Source organism: Mytilus galloprovincialis, chromosome 5 (assembly GCF_965363235.1).
Source record: "Mytilus galloprovincialis chromosome 5, xbMytGall1.hap1.1, whole genome shotgun sequence".
Classification (NCBI taxonomy): domain Eukaryota; kingdom Metazoa; phylum Mollusca; class Bivalvia; order Mytilida; family Mytilidae; genus Mytilus; species Mytilus galloprovincialis.
Genome location: NC_134842.1, coordinates 61,264,498 through 61,281,790, shown reverse-complemented (window position 1 = coordinate 61,281,790; position 17,293 = coordinate 61,264,498). Strand labels below are relative to the sequence as shown.

The window sequence follows — 17,293 nt, the reverse complement described above, 5'->3', positions numbered from 1 at the left end:
TCAAGCAAGTAAGGAACGCCTACTGTAAGACCTGTACCAAGGAAGAACCATTACAGTGAAATTGGTTGATCTTTTCAATATCAAATTTAGTGAATCTTAATAAGTTAAATAAAAGCTCTGATACATTCAAATGTTTTATTAATTGAAAACAATTCTTAAAACAAAATTTAAAGGCTCTCTAGGATCTGAGAAAAAGTTTCTGTGCCGGCGAGCGGAAAGGCATATGGAGCCAGAACGATCCTTTTATCTTTGAAAAGTGAAACACAAACGATCTCGCTCGCCGGCACATTTATACTGGCCATTTCTGCTGTCACATGTATCGAAGTCAAGATCGCTTAAACGCTTTAAATAAGGAGCGTACTTGTTATTTAAAGCGCAAAATAGATTTGAGTATAAGAATACACAAAAACACGGCTGGAAAAAACCGGAAAATACGGATTTTCTACTGACGAACAAAAAAAAGTTTGTGTTTGTTTTTGACACAAATTGGCCGAAAACCTACCCGCACGCGGACGCAAAACAAATAAAAAAACAACTATGGCCTTACAGTCATTCCTTAAATAACTATGCGACCAGTGCATATATTGAATGTCAACAAGGGCCTTGCCATATCTGCAATTATTTAAAAATCCCAATGAGTTTTTTAGTGCATGGTGGCTCTCATAGTCCTGTCAAAACCTTTGAAGGGGAAATATTAACCACTACTATGTAACGATGAATTCAAAGAATCCCCATTATTGCACAAAATTTACATTATTCTTGAAATTATGCAAGATATGATCAAGCAGTCTTGTAACAATTTTAAATGTTAAATTTCTATATCACACATATATTTTAGGGTAAAGATGCTGAAGGAGAGACAGTCAGAAGCATTGAAGTTTGTCCAAAGGAGGAAACAAACTATACATGCTGTGTTGATGCCATGAAGACCAAATGTTCATCATTCACAGCACAAGCAGGTATCTTCTTTCTGTCATAATGTATCTTGATTCATTGCTGTTAGACAAAGGATTAGATTTTATACATGTTGAAGGCATTGCTTTTATTGGCATCATTTACACTCTGGGGTTAATTGTTTGATGTCAAATGTCACGGTTCCACTGAACATAAAAAAATGATAGTGCCCACTTCAGGTTCAAGTTTTTGGTCAAGGTAGTTTTTGATTAAGATGATGTTCAATCGACTTGAATCTTAGTACACATGTTCCCTTTGGTATGATCTTTCTAATTGTAAAGCCAGAGTTTACATAAACAATTTTTGACCCGTCAGTCATGAAACCGAGAAAGCCAGATTATTTGTCAGTCCCAAAAATTCTTTTGAAATAAAAATGATATCAAACTTTATCTATTATGTGTGTAGATTGAATATCAAACCATGCGAAATGCAAGCAAAAACTGTTTGTTTTAACTCCAAACAACTGCAACAATGTCCTATGCTAATGAATATGTTTTTGCCTAAAAAAACTTTGTTTTGGTTAGTATTTATTTAAGAGCGTAAAAACGCATGCAAACATGAAAAATTAGAAGAGGGCTGGGGAATTTGATATGTTAACTTCTGGTGACGTTAACTATCTGATAAGCAATGAAATGTTCAGTTATATTTTCAGTGTAGTTCTTGACAGGATAAAACTCTATTCATGACACAGATTTCCTCTTTGCGCTCACCTGGCCCAAAGGGCCAAGTGAGCTTTTCCCATCACTTTGCATCCGGCGTCCGTCGTCGTCCGTCGTCCGTCGTCGTCCGTCGTCCGTCGTCGTCCGTCGTCGTTAACTTTTACAAAAATCTTCTCCTCTGAAACTACTGGGCCAAATTAAACCAAACTTGACCACAATCATCATTGGGGTATCTAGTTTGAAAAATGTGTCCGGTGATCCGGCCAACCAACCAGATGGCCGCCATGGCTAAAAATAGAACATAGGGGTAAAATGCAGTTTTTGGCTTATAACTCAAAAACCAAAGCATTTAGAGAAAATCTGACAAGGTCAAATTGTTTATCAGGTCAAGATCTATCTGTCAGATGAATCAGACAACCCGTTGTTGGGTTGCTGCCCCTGAATTGGTAGTTTTAAGGAAATTTTGCTGTTTTTTGTTATTATCTTGAATATTATTATAGATAAAGATAAACTGTAAAAAGCAATAATGTTCAGCAAAGTAAGATTTACAAATAAGTCAACGTGACCGAAATGGTCAGTTGACCCCTTTAGGAGTTATTGCCCTTTATAGTCAATTTTTAACCATTTTTCGTAAATCTTAGTTATCTTTTACAAAAATCTTCTCCTCTGAAACTACTGGGAAAAATTAATCCAAACTTGACCACAATCATTATTGGGGTATCTTGTTTAAAAAATGTGTCCGGTGACCCGGCCATCAAATCAAAATGGCTGCCACGGCTAAAAATAGAACATAAGGGTAAAATGCAGTTTTTGGCTTATAACTCAAAAACCAAAGCATTTAGGGCAAATCTGACATGGGTAAAATAGTTTATTAGGTCAAGATCTATCTGCCCTGAAATTTTTAGATGAATCGGACAACCCGTTGTTGGGTTGCTGCCCCTGAACTGGTAATTTTAAGGAAATTTTGCTGTTTTTGGTTATTATCTTGAATATTATCATAGATAGAGATAAACTGTAAACAGCAATAATGTTCAGCAAAGTAAGATTTACAAATAAGTCAAATGACTGAAATGGTCAATTGACCCCCTAAGGAGTTATTGTCCTTTATAGTCATTTTTTAACAATTTTCATAAAATTTGTAAATTTTTATTAACATTTTCCACTGAATCTACTGGGCCAAGTTCATTATAGATAGAGATAATTGTAAGCAGCAAGACTGAATAATAAAGTAAGATGTACAAACACATCATCATCACCAAAACACAATTTTGTCATGAATTCATAAGCTTCCTTTGTTTAATATTCACATAGACCAAGGTGAGCGTTACAGGCTCTTTAGAGCCTCTAGTTTTTAAAAAAGAAAAAGTTTGCAAAATTAAAAAAGAAGCGATCAAACAAAAGACTAATAGAAGAAAACAATGGTGGTATTTCACCAGCAGTCAAATAACAAATTACAATAAAATTTTGGTTATTATCTTGAATATTAATATAGAAAGCAATAAACTGTAAACAGCAATAATGTTCAGCAAAGTAAGATCTTCTCATAATTCGACATGATCAAAATTGTCAATTAACCTTTAAGAAGTTATTGCCCTTTAAAGAAAATATTTAACAATTTATCGATATTTTTGTAATCTTTTACAAAAATCTTTGATGAAATTACTGGGACAAATTAAACCAAACTTGGCTGAAATTATCATTAGAGAATGTGTCCAATGACCCCACCTGTCAACCAACTTGGTCAACATGGCCAACATGGCTTAAGATAGAATATAGGGGGGAAATTAAATTTTTGACTTATGAATCTCTGAAACTAAAGCAAAAGTATAAAGCTTGCCTCATTTCATGCATTAATTGTAAACAAAAATATTTGAGCGACAAACAAGGAGCCTCTAGTTCAAGTTAGCAAACATTTAATTTACAAGGGACATTAAAATAGTTTTTTTATTTTTTGTATACACATGGAAACCTCCTAAAAAATACTCAAATGATCAAGGGAATGATGGGAAAAGCGAACAGGGTAATTTTCCTAAACTTTTCTGTGTGCAACATCTGTAATCTTTAAAAACATATTTTGTCCTGTCTATATTACAAGTGAGATGAATAACAAGAGTTGCCTCTCATTTACATCATGGATTTTTATATTTTTAGGACTGAAAATTAGTTTGGAAAAATCTCAGTTGTTTCATATCAAGATCAGTTAGCACGGTAGTTAGTAAGCTATCATTTTATTTGAGAACAGCAAAAATATAAAAATCAAATAAGTTCCTTCCAATTATGAATTAGGTAAGAAAAAGGCGATAAGGCTAATACATGTGAGCGTATGTTGAAATCACCCATCCTCATCAACTTGCTGAGTTCATGAAAAAGTGGTGGTCTTGACCACAAAAATTAGCAAATGACCGCACAATTTCAGTATTTTGCAATATAAATAGGGAAATACCAGCATATTTCCCACAAGAACCACCAGGGGAAAAAGTTTTCAAAAACTCTGTGAAAATCAATAATTATTTTTCTTACAGGAGAGTTTCAAACTACTGAAGTCAATAATCAAAATATGGATAACAAAAGTAGGTGAATAGGTCTCAATCAGTTGCCTTGTCTTAACTGGAACTATAAGGCTTTGTAAATATGAACACACTTTGCTTGCATGTAATATTTGAGGGGAATTGGAATTTTTGAAAGGTTTCCCTTAGATGCAATATTTTATTCTTATTCATCTTAAAACCATGTACCCCCTTTTCCTGGGGAGAATGGTAAACTGTTTGACCAATTCATTCTTTCAGTCCTTCCAATGAATGTTCTGTTGCATATTTCTCAGGAACTACAAAACAGAGCTTGCTGAAATATCAAATGGCTTATATCATGTATATATTTTTTAAAGTACAGTGGCCTGGTATGAAAGTTTTTTAACTTTCTTTGCATATTTTAAGGAAACTACAAATAAGAGCTTTTAGACTATGAAGTGCTTAGATAAGTTGTATATACAATTCTGGCCTTTAATTTATTTGACCAACAATATTGTTCATTCATTACATGCAAACAAAATACAACTTATAGACTTTTTATAGTTATCATGACAACTGGTTTTTTTTTTCTCTTTTCCAATAAATGATTTGAGCCATCAATGCATTAAAAAGCAGCAGTCATCACCATTTTCCTCAATTCTTGCGAAATTTGAATATTTCAAGTACATATTTATGTTAGAAGCTGTGAACTGTATTTCTATCACTCAAAGAGTTCCATATTTGTCTGAAATATACACATTTGAAAATGCGTTTTGCTAAATGAGCACTGCAGCTTGTTTGGTCTTCATTTGTCTGCATGATTTCTGAAAGGCTTATACTTTTATTGGCATTATGTAAATGTCATTTAGTTTGTATGCAATAGAGTGCACACATTTTTCATTTGACAGTTCTTTCAAGATCGTGTAAAAGTATGTGTTCGCTTTATTTTTGTATTGAATTTTAAGATAAAATTTTGAAAGCATTCCTCAAACGGAATATTCCAATAGTTTAATAGATTACACTTTTACTTCGAAATTATAATCCACTAAAGGTTACATAACAGGCTTCTTTTTTCGAATGCAGTGATTCAAGAAATGCAGTGCCCTAAATGGACTAATCTTGATCCGTCTTATTACCAGTTTGAAACTAACCAACATGGTTGATTTTATTTAATGAAATAAAAGTTGTTCATGCCTTGAAGAATAAAAAGTTAAGACACTGAATTTCAAACTACTTTTTTTTCCCTCTTTCTTTTGGCTGTTTTTACTAGGCCACACCACTTCCAGTAAAAATTATATCCTTCCACTTTCCTGGTTTGATATCCAAAAAGATGCGATATTTTCTTAATAGATGTTTCAAGTCAAGCATAAACTTTTTATCAAATAGAAAAAATTAAGTCCTGAAAAATATTCAGAAAAGATTGGACTATTTTATGTCACTCCATGTTTTGACATGCACCAGAACTGAAGTTGTAGTACAAAATGTACAAGGTTGGTTCCTAGATTTTTACATTTTTTGTAAGATATAGCATGTAAAAGGCAAATTGTTTTCCAGCACTATCACGCTTTGATTTTTATTTCCCTTTTGGAAACAAATTTTAAAATTACAAATGATCCTGCAATTTTAATTTTGACATAATGTATGTATGCACTCCATGTTTTATTGGATCTAGAACATTGCTTTGTTTGCAAAGTGAATGCAGATTGTCATAAAAAAAACATTATATTACCCGGGTAGCAAGGTCGTCATATCGTGGAGCGTCTAGTACAGTGATTTTGTCATAGTTTGGTTAAGTTGGTCATGGATAAGTTATGTTACTTTCCAAAACGATTGCCTCAGTTCTTTTCAAATGAATAAATAAAAAACAAATTACATGTTTGGATTTATATTGTACGTCAAACAATCTAAATTGGAATCGTTGTTTTTAAGAAATCAACGCAGGATAACCAAAATATCGAAATTGGTTTGGATTGGGTAAGCGATTGACATGATTCAGTTAAGAGTATATAGCTACATTAAGAGCAATTAATGATTTTTTTTTTTAATGGTGGGTAAGTTAAACCTGGAGCACATTCCCTGTAATTAAGGAATATTCTCCATGGGCAACACATCTACCCACCATTAAGTATAAAAGATTTATCTAAAGTCGGTTATACATATAACAATACAACATAAGCTCTGTAGAACTTTTATCCGACACCATTACAAACTTTTCATTAATTTCTCCTCAGTATTAGGATCCCTTTGTAGATGGATTTCAGATATGGGTACCTGACATGATAATAATCATTGACAATGGATAATGCTGTAATTATTGCAAACCGAATGAAACTTTTGAACATAGTCATCTCCTATTGTTCAATCTAGTTTAACTTTTGGCAGTTCTATTGTTCTGTTGAATAAATACAATAGCTATTCATAATTGTTCTCTGCATGTTTAATCACTGGGACTTTTAAATTGTTTATGAAAGAAACTCATCACTCATTCATTAATTTACCAGAGTGAAAACTTCTAAACTTCTAAAAATGATTTAACTCACAAAACTGCATATATCATGTATATATCAGTATATAAATTTATGTAGTTGAAACAACATGGTTCTGAAGATTTTTTTCTTAAAATCTTATTTATCATGTTTATTCTGCTTCTTATTATTATAAATATGTTTATTACAATGTTTTGAAAATTATCACCAAACCATGTTTATATATTTCTGATAATCTAAATCTATATCTTCTTGACCTTTTAGCTCACCTGGTTGTTAAACATGTTGGAGAGTTTTCTTTTAATTTTTGCCAAAAAATACATCTATAAATGCAAGCTAGAAGAAAGGCTTCCAAATGCAATTGAATTAAAAAATAGACTGAAAAACTTTTATAACTTACAGTTATATACAGCAAGAAAATACAACAAAGTTTTTGAACTTGAATAACTTTGGGCCCCTATGCTAATTATTTATTCTGAATGGTAATCTAACAACCAAATTTGTATCAATATATATCTTTTTGACCTATTTATGGAACAGAGCAAACAACATTTAATATATATGCATATATAGCACATGTAAACCTTTTTTTCCCCCATTAAATAATCTATAGATATTTCTATATAAAGAGATTGTGAAAAAAGAGAGAAAGAGAGAGAGAGAGAATCAGAGAGAAAAAAAAGAGATTTTCAAATAATTTATATTTTAGTTTGTGTATAACTTGGTAAAACAATAGTCTTTTGTTGTTATATATTTGAAACCTTGTAACACCTTAGTCAGGTGGTGCTGAAAGGGTAATGTAAAATCCTGACTATTGAAAAAATAAGTAAAAAATAAAAAAAAAAGATCTACAAATAAGTCAACATGGCCAAAATGGTCAATTGACCCCTTAAGGAGTTATTGCCTTTTATAGTCAATTTTTAATAATTTTTGGTAAATAAAAAATCTTCTCCACTTAATCTACCGTGCCAAATAGAATAAAACTTAGCCACAATTTCCAGTTAAGGGTATCTTGATTACAAAATATATAATATCCGATGACCCTGCATCTAACCAACATGGCTGCCATGGCTGAAAATGGAATAAACAGATCATGATAAAGGGTTTTACTATACAGAAGTCTATGGGAAAATTGTTAAAAAACAATCACAACTTGAACATTAAGTTAAATAATGATAAGGGGTCTTCAGTAACTATTGTAAGACTGCACTATAATGACCTGCTTTTAATTTAACTACTGGGCCAAATTAAACCAAACTTGGTCTCAATCATTATTGGGGTATCTAATACTATTTATCATGATTTTAACCTTAGTTACATGATTTTCAAAACCACAGTAGATACAGGTGAGAGACACAGGCTCTTAAGAGCCTTTAGTTTATTAGTTCAAATTTACATTATATATTGATGAATCAAGTAAGAATGGTACCAAGATAGCTGCAATAGAGTGTTATGATATTGTAATTATTGTATTTATTTATGTTGGCCTGATTTGTGTTGTGTGGCCTAATAGTTGTTTACAGAATAATCTTAGAACTGTGCAGTTTAGAAATCACTGGAACAATTACAGAATGATTGGAACTTTCCAGAATGATCCTAATAAAAGATGGGTTATATACAATTCTACATTTTACTAGAACAAACTTCCATTGTAACTTTCTAGGATGTTCCAGTATAGATTGTTCTAGAATTTTCCTTGACAATTATATATATACCGACACTAAAGAAAAGACTGACTCTTGGACTTGGACTTAGACATCGATAGACATTAATATTCATAGCATTTGGATTGACACTTTAATTCTACAAACAACATCATACTGGATTGTGACCGTAGTAGTGAACGTAATATTCAGATTGGATTCCGAAAGATATCCGGATACAAATAAAGATAAAAGATTGGACTCATATTTTGACAGTTAAGTTAACAGTAATATTTGTGTAATACTTCTTGTAAACTTTTGTATAATAAATATTGTTAAATTTTACTATTGATTTGTGTCTTTTGTTGGCTACAATTTAAAGGCGATTTCTGGCCATAACAAGAGCATGAAGGGTCAGACTTTAGATTTAAAAAAGGATCTAATACCTTATACTAGTTCAAAAGGGGGAACATTTGTACACATGGGTATTGCTTAAGTATACTGCAAATGCCTTTTCCAGCACCTTTTGCACATGTGGGTAATTGTGGATGGCACCCTGTGGGACTGTGTTTTGTTTTAAATAAGTTTAATTTACCCTTATTACCACTAATTGTATTGTAGATTTACTTACATGTAAAATTGGCAAAAGTGGTTGTAATTGAGTCTTCTGGTATGGTTTACAGCATCATATAAAAAATTCCAGAGTTGTGGAATTGGATAATAAGAACAAATTAAACCTTTGCTTTAGCAAATATAATGTGATGAATATTTTTTTCTCTTTCTTCTTACAGTTGTAAATGGAGCCTGTGACAGATATGCAATAGCAACATGTGTAGATACACATATAAGTAATAGTGAAAATCTGCAGGCACATTGTGTGTAAGTATCTATCATCCATCATAAACTCACAGATTTGTGTAGTTTGTTTTTGAGAAAAAGAGTAACTCAGAAATTTATGATAAATGATAATAAAGTACATATATGTAAATGGGATTGGTTTGGAACTTAGTAAACATGAAAAATTTGTCCTTTGGTCTTTAATAATGGATAGTTGTCTCATTGACAGTTACACCACATCTCCTTATTAGCTCACCTGCCTCAAAGGGCCTAGTGAGATTTTCTCATCACTTGTCGTCCACCATCGTCTGTTAGCTTTTACAAAAATCTTTATAAGAGTGATTGCCTTTATATAAATATTTTATTCCCTTTTCTGTGCTTTTGACAAAAATCAAAGACATTTTAGAGAGATACTGTTGGCAAAAAAACAATTAGCAATACAAGATCAACCAATGAGAGATTTTTGTCATGAATTCTATTCTATTCATCAATGTTGGAGAGTGACTATTGTGGAAGACGCACATAACCTAGGTGAGTGACATGCCTGTTTAACCAAGCTACAGAATAAGTTGTGCAACTGCTATATAAATTTAACAGCTGCTTGTAATGAAACTATTTATTTTCATCTTAAACTTTTATTCATAGAGCATATGAGAACGTCAAGACATGTATAGCACCACATAAAGATGCTTGCGCTGGGGATCCAACAATGACTGCCATAACACCTTTAGCTCAGATGTGCGGCGATGGTGGTGGTGCTGGTGGTGGTAACCCACCAAACATTCCAAATAGTAAGTATTAGTACTATTGTCATTATTTATATCTATAAGAGGTGTCAGACGAGCAATTCAAAATCTATTTAACCAAATTTTGAAATTTTCACAGATTTCTTAATATTTCATCTTATGGTGGTACCCAACACCTTCTCTAAAATTATTTTCCTCGTTTGATTTTCACAAAATTTTGACCCTTTGACAAAAATATAAAATATTAAAAAACATTGAACCACACACTTTATTGGAAAATGTTCATTGGACGTAATATTAGCAGTTTGACTAACCAATTTTGATCATTGAGAAGCTTAATATTTTCCTAACAATAGAACGTCATTAAAACGTTCAATTGATTTTTACAGAGTTATCTCCCTGTAATCATGTACCACCTTCAGTTAAAATTCATAGAAACTAGTTATACCCTGTACATGTATCAACATTTCAATTTGCAATCCATGTTTAAAACTTTCATTCAGAAGTCAAGTACTGCAATAAATAACCTCTGTTTTTTGGAAATCTTAAATTAGCACTATGGAGTCTTTTATTTTTGTGGGTACCAATGCAATTATGGTGGTTAAAGGAAAACTTTTTGGTGGAAATTTAATTTTGTTGTTTTGGCAAAGTCTGCATACATTTCTTTAGAAATATTAATTATTTGAACATTTAAATTGTGGTTCCCCTGTATCAAAAATCTTTACCGATCAATAAATTTTAAAAGAGTTATGCCCCTTGGAAATATTTTTTGTACAGAAAATTGCATCGTTAGTGCTTTAATATGTTCAATTCCTGCCAGAATTTTATGAAAGTTGAAACTATCATAAGTTTATATCAGCAATTTTTTTGACACTTTCAAAATAAGTTCTGATCAAATATTTTGACAAATTTTGAATCTTGGAAAAATTAATTATAATGGAAATCACATTGCATTTGCTCTGAAACCTTCATTTCTCAGGATTAGTAGGAAATTTATATTGAAGGGTATATATCGTCAATTTTGTAATTGAGTCTTCTGGTATGGTTTACAGCATCATATAAAAAATTCCAGAGTTGTGGAATTGGATAATAAGAACAAATTAAACCTTTGCTTTAGCAAATATAATGTGATGAATATTTTTTTCTCTTTCTTCTTACAGTTGTAAATGGAGCCTGTGACAGAAATGCAATATCAAGATGTGTATATACACATATACCTGATAGTGAAAGTCTGCAGGCACAATGTGTGTAAGTATCTATCATCCATCATAAACTCACAGATTTGTGTAGTTTGTTTTTGAGAAAAAGAGTAACTCAGAAATTTATGATAAATGATAATAAAGTACATATATGTAAATGGGATTGGTTTGGAACTTAGTAAACATGAAAAATTTGTCCTTTGGTCTTTAATAATGGATAGTTGTCTCATTGACAGTTACACCACATCTCCTTATTAGCTCACCTGCCTCAAAGGGCCTAGTGAGATTTTCTCATCACTTGTCGTCCACCATCGTCTGTTAGCTTTTACAAAAATCTTTATAAGAGTGATTGCCTTTATATAAATATTTTATTCCCTTTTCTGTGCTTTTGACAAAAATCAAAGACATTTTAGAGAGATACTGTTGGCAAAAAAACAATTAGCAATACAAGATCAACCAATGAGAGATTTTTGTCATGAATTCTATTCTATTCATCAATGTTGGAGAGTGACTATTGTGGAAGACGCACATAACCTAGGTGAGTGACATGCCTGTTTAACCAAGCTACAGAATAAGTTGTGCAACTGCTATATAAATTTAACAGCTGCTTGTAATGAAACTATTTATTTTCATCTTAAACTTTTATTCATAGAGCATATGAGAACGTCAAGACATGTATAGCACCACATAAAGATGCTTGCGCTGGGGATCCAACAATGACTGCCATAACACCTTTAGCTCAGATGTGCGGCGATGGTGGTGGTGCTGGTGGTGGTAACCCACCAAACATTCCAAATAGTAAGTATTAGTACTATTGTCATTATTTATATCTATAAGAGGTGTCAGACGAGCAATTCAAAATCTATTTAACCAAATTTTGAAATTTTCACAGATTTCTTAATATTTCATCTTATGGTGGTACCCAACACCTTCCCTAAAATTATTTTCCTCGTTTGATTTTCACAAAATTTTGACCCTTTGACAAAAATATAAAATATTAAAAAACATTGAACCACACACTTCATTGGAAAATGTTCATTGGACGTAATATTAGCAGTTTGACTAACCAATTTTGATCATTGAGAAGCTTAATATTTTCCTAACAATAGAACGTCATTAAAACGTTCAATTGATTTTTACAGAGTTATCTCCCTGTAATCATGTACCACCTTCAGTTAAAATTCATAGAAACTAGTTATACCCTGTACATGTATCAACATTTCAATTTGCAATCCATGTTTAAAACTTTCATTCAGAAGTCAAGTACTGCAATAAATAACCTCTGTTTTTTGGAAATCTTAAATTAGCACTATGGAGTCTTTTATTTTTGTGGGTACCAATGCAATTATGGTGGTTAAAGGAAAACTTTTTGGTGGAAATTTAATTTTGTTGTTTTGGCAAAGTCTGCATACATTTCTTTAGAAATATTAATTATTTGAACATTTAAATTGTGGTTCCCCTGTATCAAAAATCTTTACCGATCAATAAATTTTAAAAGAGTTATGCCCCTTGGAAATATTTTTTATACAGAAAATTGCATCGTTAGTGCTTTAATATGTTCAATTCCTGCCAGAATTTTATGAAAGTTGAAACTATCATAAGTTTATATCAGCAATTTTTTTGACACTTTCAAAATAAGTTCTGATCAAATATTTTGACAAATTTTGAATCTTGGAAAAATTAATTATAATGGAAATCACATTGCATTTGCTCTGAAACCTTCATTTCTCAGGATTGGTAGGAAATTTATATTGAAGGGTATATATCGTCAATTTTTCCTAAGTGGTTCAAAGATCATCAAAGAAAAATTATTTTTACTTGATACAGTGGAGTTGTGTCCTTTGGGAATGTAAATTTCATTGGGAATTGCATTGCTAGCCCTTCTTTGGCTTATTATGTCTTGTCTGAATTTTGATGGTTTTGAAATGAAATGTTTATATCAGTAATTTTTGGATGAGTTAGTTAGTCAGTGCTGATCAACAAATTTTAAAGGAATTTACAATGAGTAATCTATTTTAAGCACTCTGATCCTTACATTTGTTGTTGGATTTTTATGAAATATTTTATAGGATAATACCAGCAAAGCATTGGAATTGTTTGATAATCAGTATCAATCAAGTATTTTTGTTATTTGTTATGCCTTTTGGAAGTAGAAATTAAATGGAAAATTACATATTAGCAATCTCATTTAAAATAAGAAGATGTGGTATGATTGCCAATGAGATAACTCTCTACAAGAGACCAAATGACATATAAATTAACAACTATAGGTCACCGTAGGGCCTACAATGACAAAGACACCAAAATGACAATGTAAAACAATTCAAATGAGAAAACTAACGTCCTGATTTATGTACAAAAAAGCCTACATTTCTTCTAGGATATTAATAAAAAAGTTTGGAAGATCGAAGGAAAATAATTGTCAGTGAACATATGTGTGGAACATTTTTCTTCTCTTTTAATTTACTTTCTCCTTTTATTTTATTAGTGTGTGCAGTTGATCTTTGTGATGGGGGCATTTTGAAATATATGCCTAAGGTTCAAGGTGAACATGTACATGTACATTATACGCTCATTAACATGATTAATGTATCTGTTTATTATAATTATTCTTGTCTTTACCTAACAGGTGCATCTTATGATTACCAAGCACCAGTGAGTCTTTGTGCAGGTAAAGAAGCTACAACCAACTTTGTATATGGTGATTCTGCAGTAAAATTTACTGACTTGACAGTAATAAATTGGACAGTTAGAAAGACCAAACAAGATACGGCAGAAATCTTCAGCTACTATAATAAAGCAGCAGGATTCAATGTAGGTTTGCATTTAAGTTAGATTGATACATATCTGTAGAGAAATTCTTGTTATATCAAAGTAAAATTGATATGAGTAAATAAATAATATTGCACACAAGTGCATTACGGTCTGTCTGCAGGTAATGATTGTCATTGAACATGTTGAAGGAGAAGTTGTTCTCCAGCACTAGTTTCAGGAGTGTTACAATGTACTGAGTTGGAGGATTTTTGTCACTTAGATCATTCCATATATATATACTGTGGATTCATAATTTATATTTGTTGGATACCAATAGTTGTGGGTTACAATTTAACCACAAATTTACATGTTCATACCTTCCAACCTCTGAAACCTTCAAAGAGGTAGAGCTCCCCTCAGCTATGACAACTCAGGCCTCTACAATAACTTTTTTTTCAACTTGTCCTGTAGGACAAGTACATATCAAAACTTACTTGTCCAAATGAAATTGTTACTTGTCCAAATTTTTTTAATTAAAAATAACCTTTTTACATTTTAAGTTGAATAAGAATAACAAAGCGGAATATATAATAGGAATTCTTATAAAAACTATATTGAAAATCCAGACAGAATGACATGAATAAAACAAAATAGACATTCTCGTTTTTATATAGATTAGACCGTTAGTTTTCCAGTTTCAATGGTGTTACAGTAGTTATTTTTGGGGCCCTTTATAGCTTGCTGTTCGGTGTGAGCCAAGGCTCCGTGTTAAATATCGTACTATGACCTATAATGGTTTCCTTTTACAAATTGTGACTTGGATGAAGAGCTGCCTTATTGGTACTCATACCACATCTTATTGGTACTCATACCACATCTTCTTATATCTATACCACAATCATTGGTCCGAGAAAACAGTTATATCGCAGTGAGTTTATTTAAGACAGAAAACGCAAACTTTTCAAACTGGACCAGATCACTACTTTGCCTATATGTAGAAATTATTCAAAATATGTAATTCTGCCTCCCCAATTACTAATAACTGGTTATCAAAGGTAAATGCATTAAATGTAAAGGAATAAATTTGCAAGGTGTATGAACAAAATTTGCAAAAATTAAACACTTCGCACTAGGGACTCTATTTGTTAACTGTGTCCCCGGACCGAATAAAAGGAAAATACAGAACGATATTAGAACTCTTAGTGAAACCGTAAAAGGAGGCCGGGATAAAGAAAAAGAAAAAGAACATTAATATAATGGATTGTGTAGTCAGATCTCTCACAAGCAAACAAATCCTAACAGTAAAAATATAAGGTCATACACTACAGGCACGGAAACACATTCTATTGCATTCACACAGCACGAGTAACAAACCCTACATTTAATATAAAAAAAAAAGATGTGGTATGATAAAAAGATAAGGCAAAATGACACATAAATTAACATATATAGGTCACCATTTGGCCTTCAACAATGAGCAAAACCCATCCCGAATAGTCAGCTATACGTTCATTTCAAGTATTTTCATGATGAAATAACGTGTAAAGATCTATTTAAACTAGGGATGGCAACGAGTACTCGAGTACTCGCTCGGAAGGCCGAGTACTCGAGTACTGTTTTAGTACTCGGATACTCGTTTGCTGTTATACATCTTGAGATATTTATCTGCTCATTTCCACTCTCTTTAGTTCCGTTGGAATATCCCCTTCGTTTTACTAAATAAAATCATTTTACAACATAAATATGTTAGTCCTTAGGTTACTATTTGTTATAGAAGTACCATCAACTTTCTTTCCTTCCGAGGGAATGTTTTCATGTGCACTGCTTGAAACAAAAAATAGAAAGTCAAACAGTCCTTCGTCTGAAACTGTTGACCAGATCATATTTCTTAACAAGAACATAGTGACCTGCGGTGAACCCTACGCAACTGATAAGAGACATTTTTAACGGTGTTTATACACGGATCAACACTTTCATGGATTAATAATTATCTCATTACAAGCCGTAAAACTTACTTCTGTTCGTTAATCAAGACTTCTATGTAAACGTGATTGGTATGAGATGTATATCTTAATTAATTTAATTGCAGTAACTCTGTGTATATGTGTTTGAAACTTAACTATAATTGTTTAATTTACAATTGAAAGATAGGCGAAAGTACGAGATCGACATTCAAACTCAAAAGTCGAAAAAAAACTGACAACGTCATGATTAAAAAAAGGAAAATAAGACAAACGATAGTGCAAAAAAACAAAACACGGAAAAAGTAAGACTGATCGACACGAAAAAGCACAAGTAATTTGAAGTCCAATATTGTTGTTGACAAATTAATGGACAAGTCGTATTATGAAAAAATACCAACTCCTCATGAACAGATGATGCAAATGTAGTCTTCTTTGTCGGACTTTATATGCAAATATTTTTGATTTTATTGGAATTTGGGTTATCAGAGACATGTCTCTGGGTTCATGAACACGTACACAAACAATAATTGCTATTATGATAGGTTATTTGTAGAAACGGCGGTCGGTAATTCATTGTTTAATTGACACCCCAAAAAAAAAACAGAGGAGCAAGCTATCATGGTTGTAGTACATTTGTCTGATGTTTATGAAAGGTAATAACAAAAACACTGCATTCTTGTCTGATGTTTATGAAAGGTAATAACAAAAACACTGCATTCTACCTTAAATGATCTAAACTTTTAAATAGACGTGTAAGATTCATCCGAGTACTCGCGAGTACTCGAGTATCATGACCGAGTATACGAGTATTAAATTTCAGATCTTTTGACATAGTTTAAGTCTTAAACTAAAGTGTGTTTATTAAAGAGTGGGTGGATTATATGCATCCATCTCTGGTCCGTGTATTACTATTGTCATGTCAACATTCGGTACTAGCTATATAGGAAATGTGCTCTTTTTTTAAAGAAAGTAAAGTTCTGACAGCGTGATATTGCATTATAGTGGAAGATATTAGCAAGCAAAATCGAGGGAATTGTGCAAATGATGATACAAGCATGAAAAGTCCACAAAGCATCATTATTATATATTCAAGATGGTCACGGCCATTTTCTAAAATGGCTGTTTACTTTAGTTTGAAAATACTGATTTTTCTGGAAAACTTTTCTTTGAACTTTTTTACCAGGTTTTGTGGCTACCTTCCTTTCATCACATATTTATTAAAAATGAATATTTGACATATCCAGTATTTGCGCATGCGCGAAAATGTAACAAAATTCTTTCAAAAACATTTGAACTATTTACTATATATATTGAGTGTTTTTGGATTTCTAATGATATTATGAATTGCTTTAATAACATTTTTAAAGGTTATGATACACATGTGTTTCACACTTTTGCGCATGTGCAAATTTTTTATAGACATCAAGAGCGATTTGTATGCACTACCAGGCAATTCTCAAGTATTCTCAAGTATTCGATGGTTAAGGCGAAAATGTAGTTAATCTGGAGAAACATCAAATATAACTGCAGATCAGCCACTTTTA

The 17,293-nt window shown here is 32.0% G+C and overlaps 1 protein-coding gene across 1 annotated transcript in view; it reads left to right on the top strand.

Moving 5' to 3' along the window:
• LOC143074098 (uncharacterized) overlaps positions 1-13,866 on the top strand; it is a 118,979-nt gene extending 105,113 nt beyond the window's left edge. The window contains exons 5-6 of the mRNA XM_076249646.1: positions 839-959; positions 13,661-13,866. Of these exons, the coding sequence (XP_076105761.1) occupies positions 839-959; positions 13,661-13,866 (327 nt within the window). The remainder of the gene's footprint in view (positions 1-838; positions 960-13,660) is intronic.
• The last annotated feature ends 3,427 nt before the right edge of the window (positions 13,867-17,293 follow it).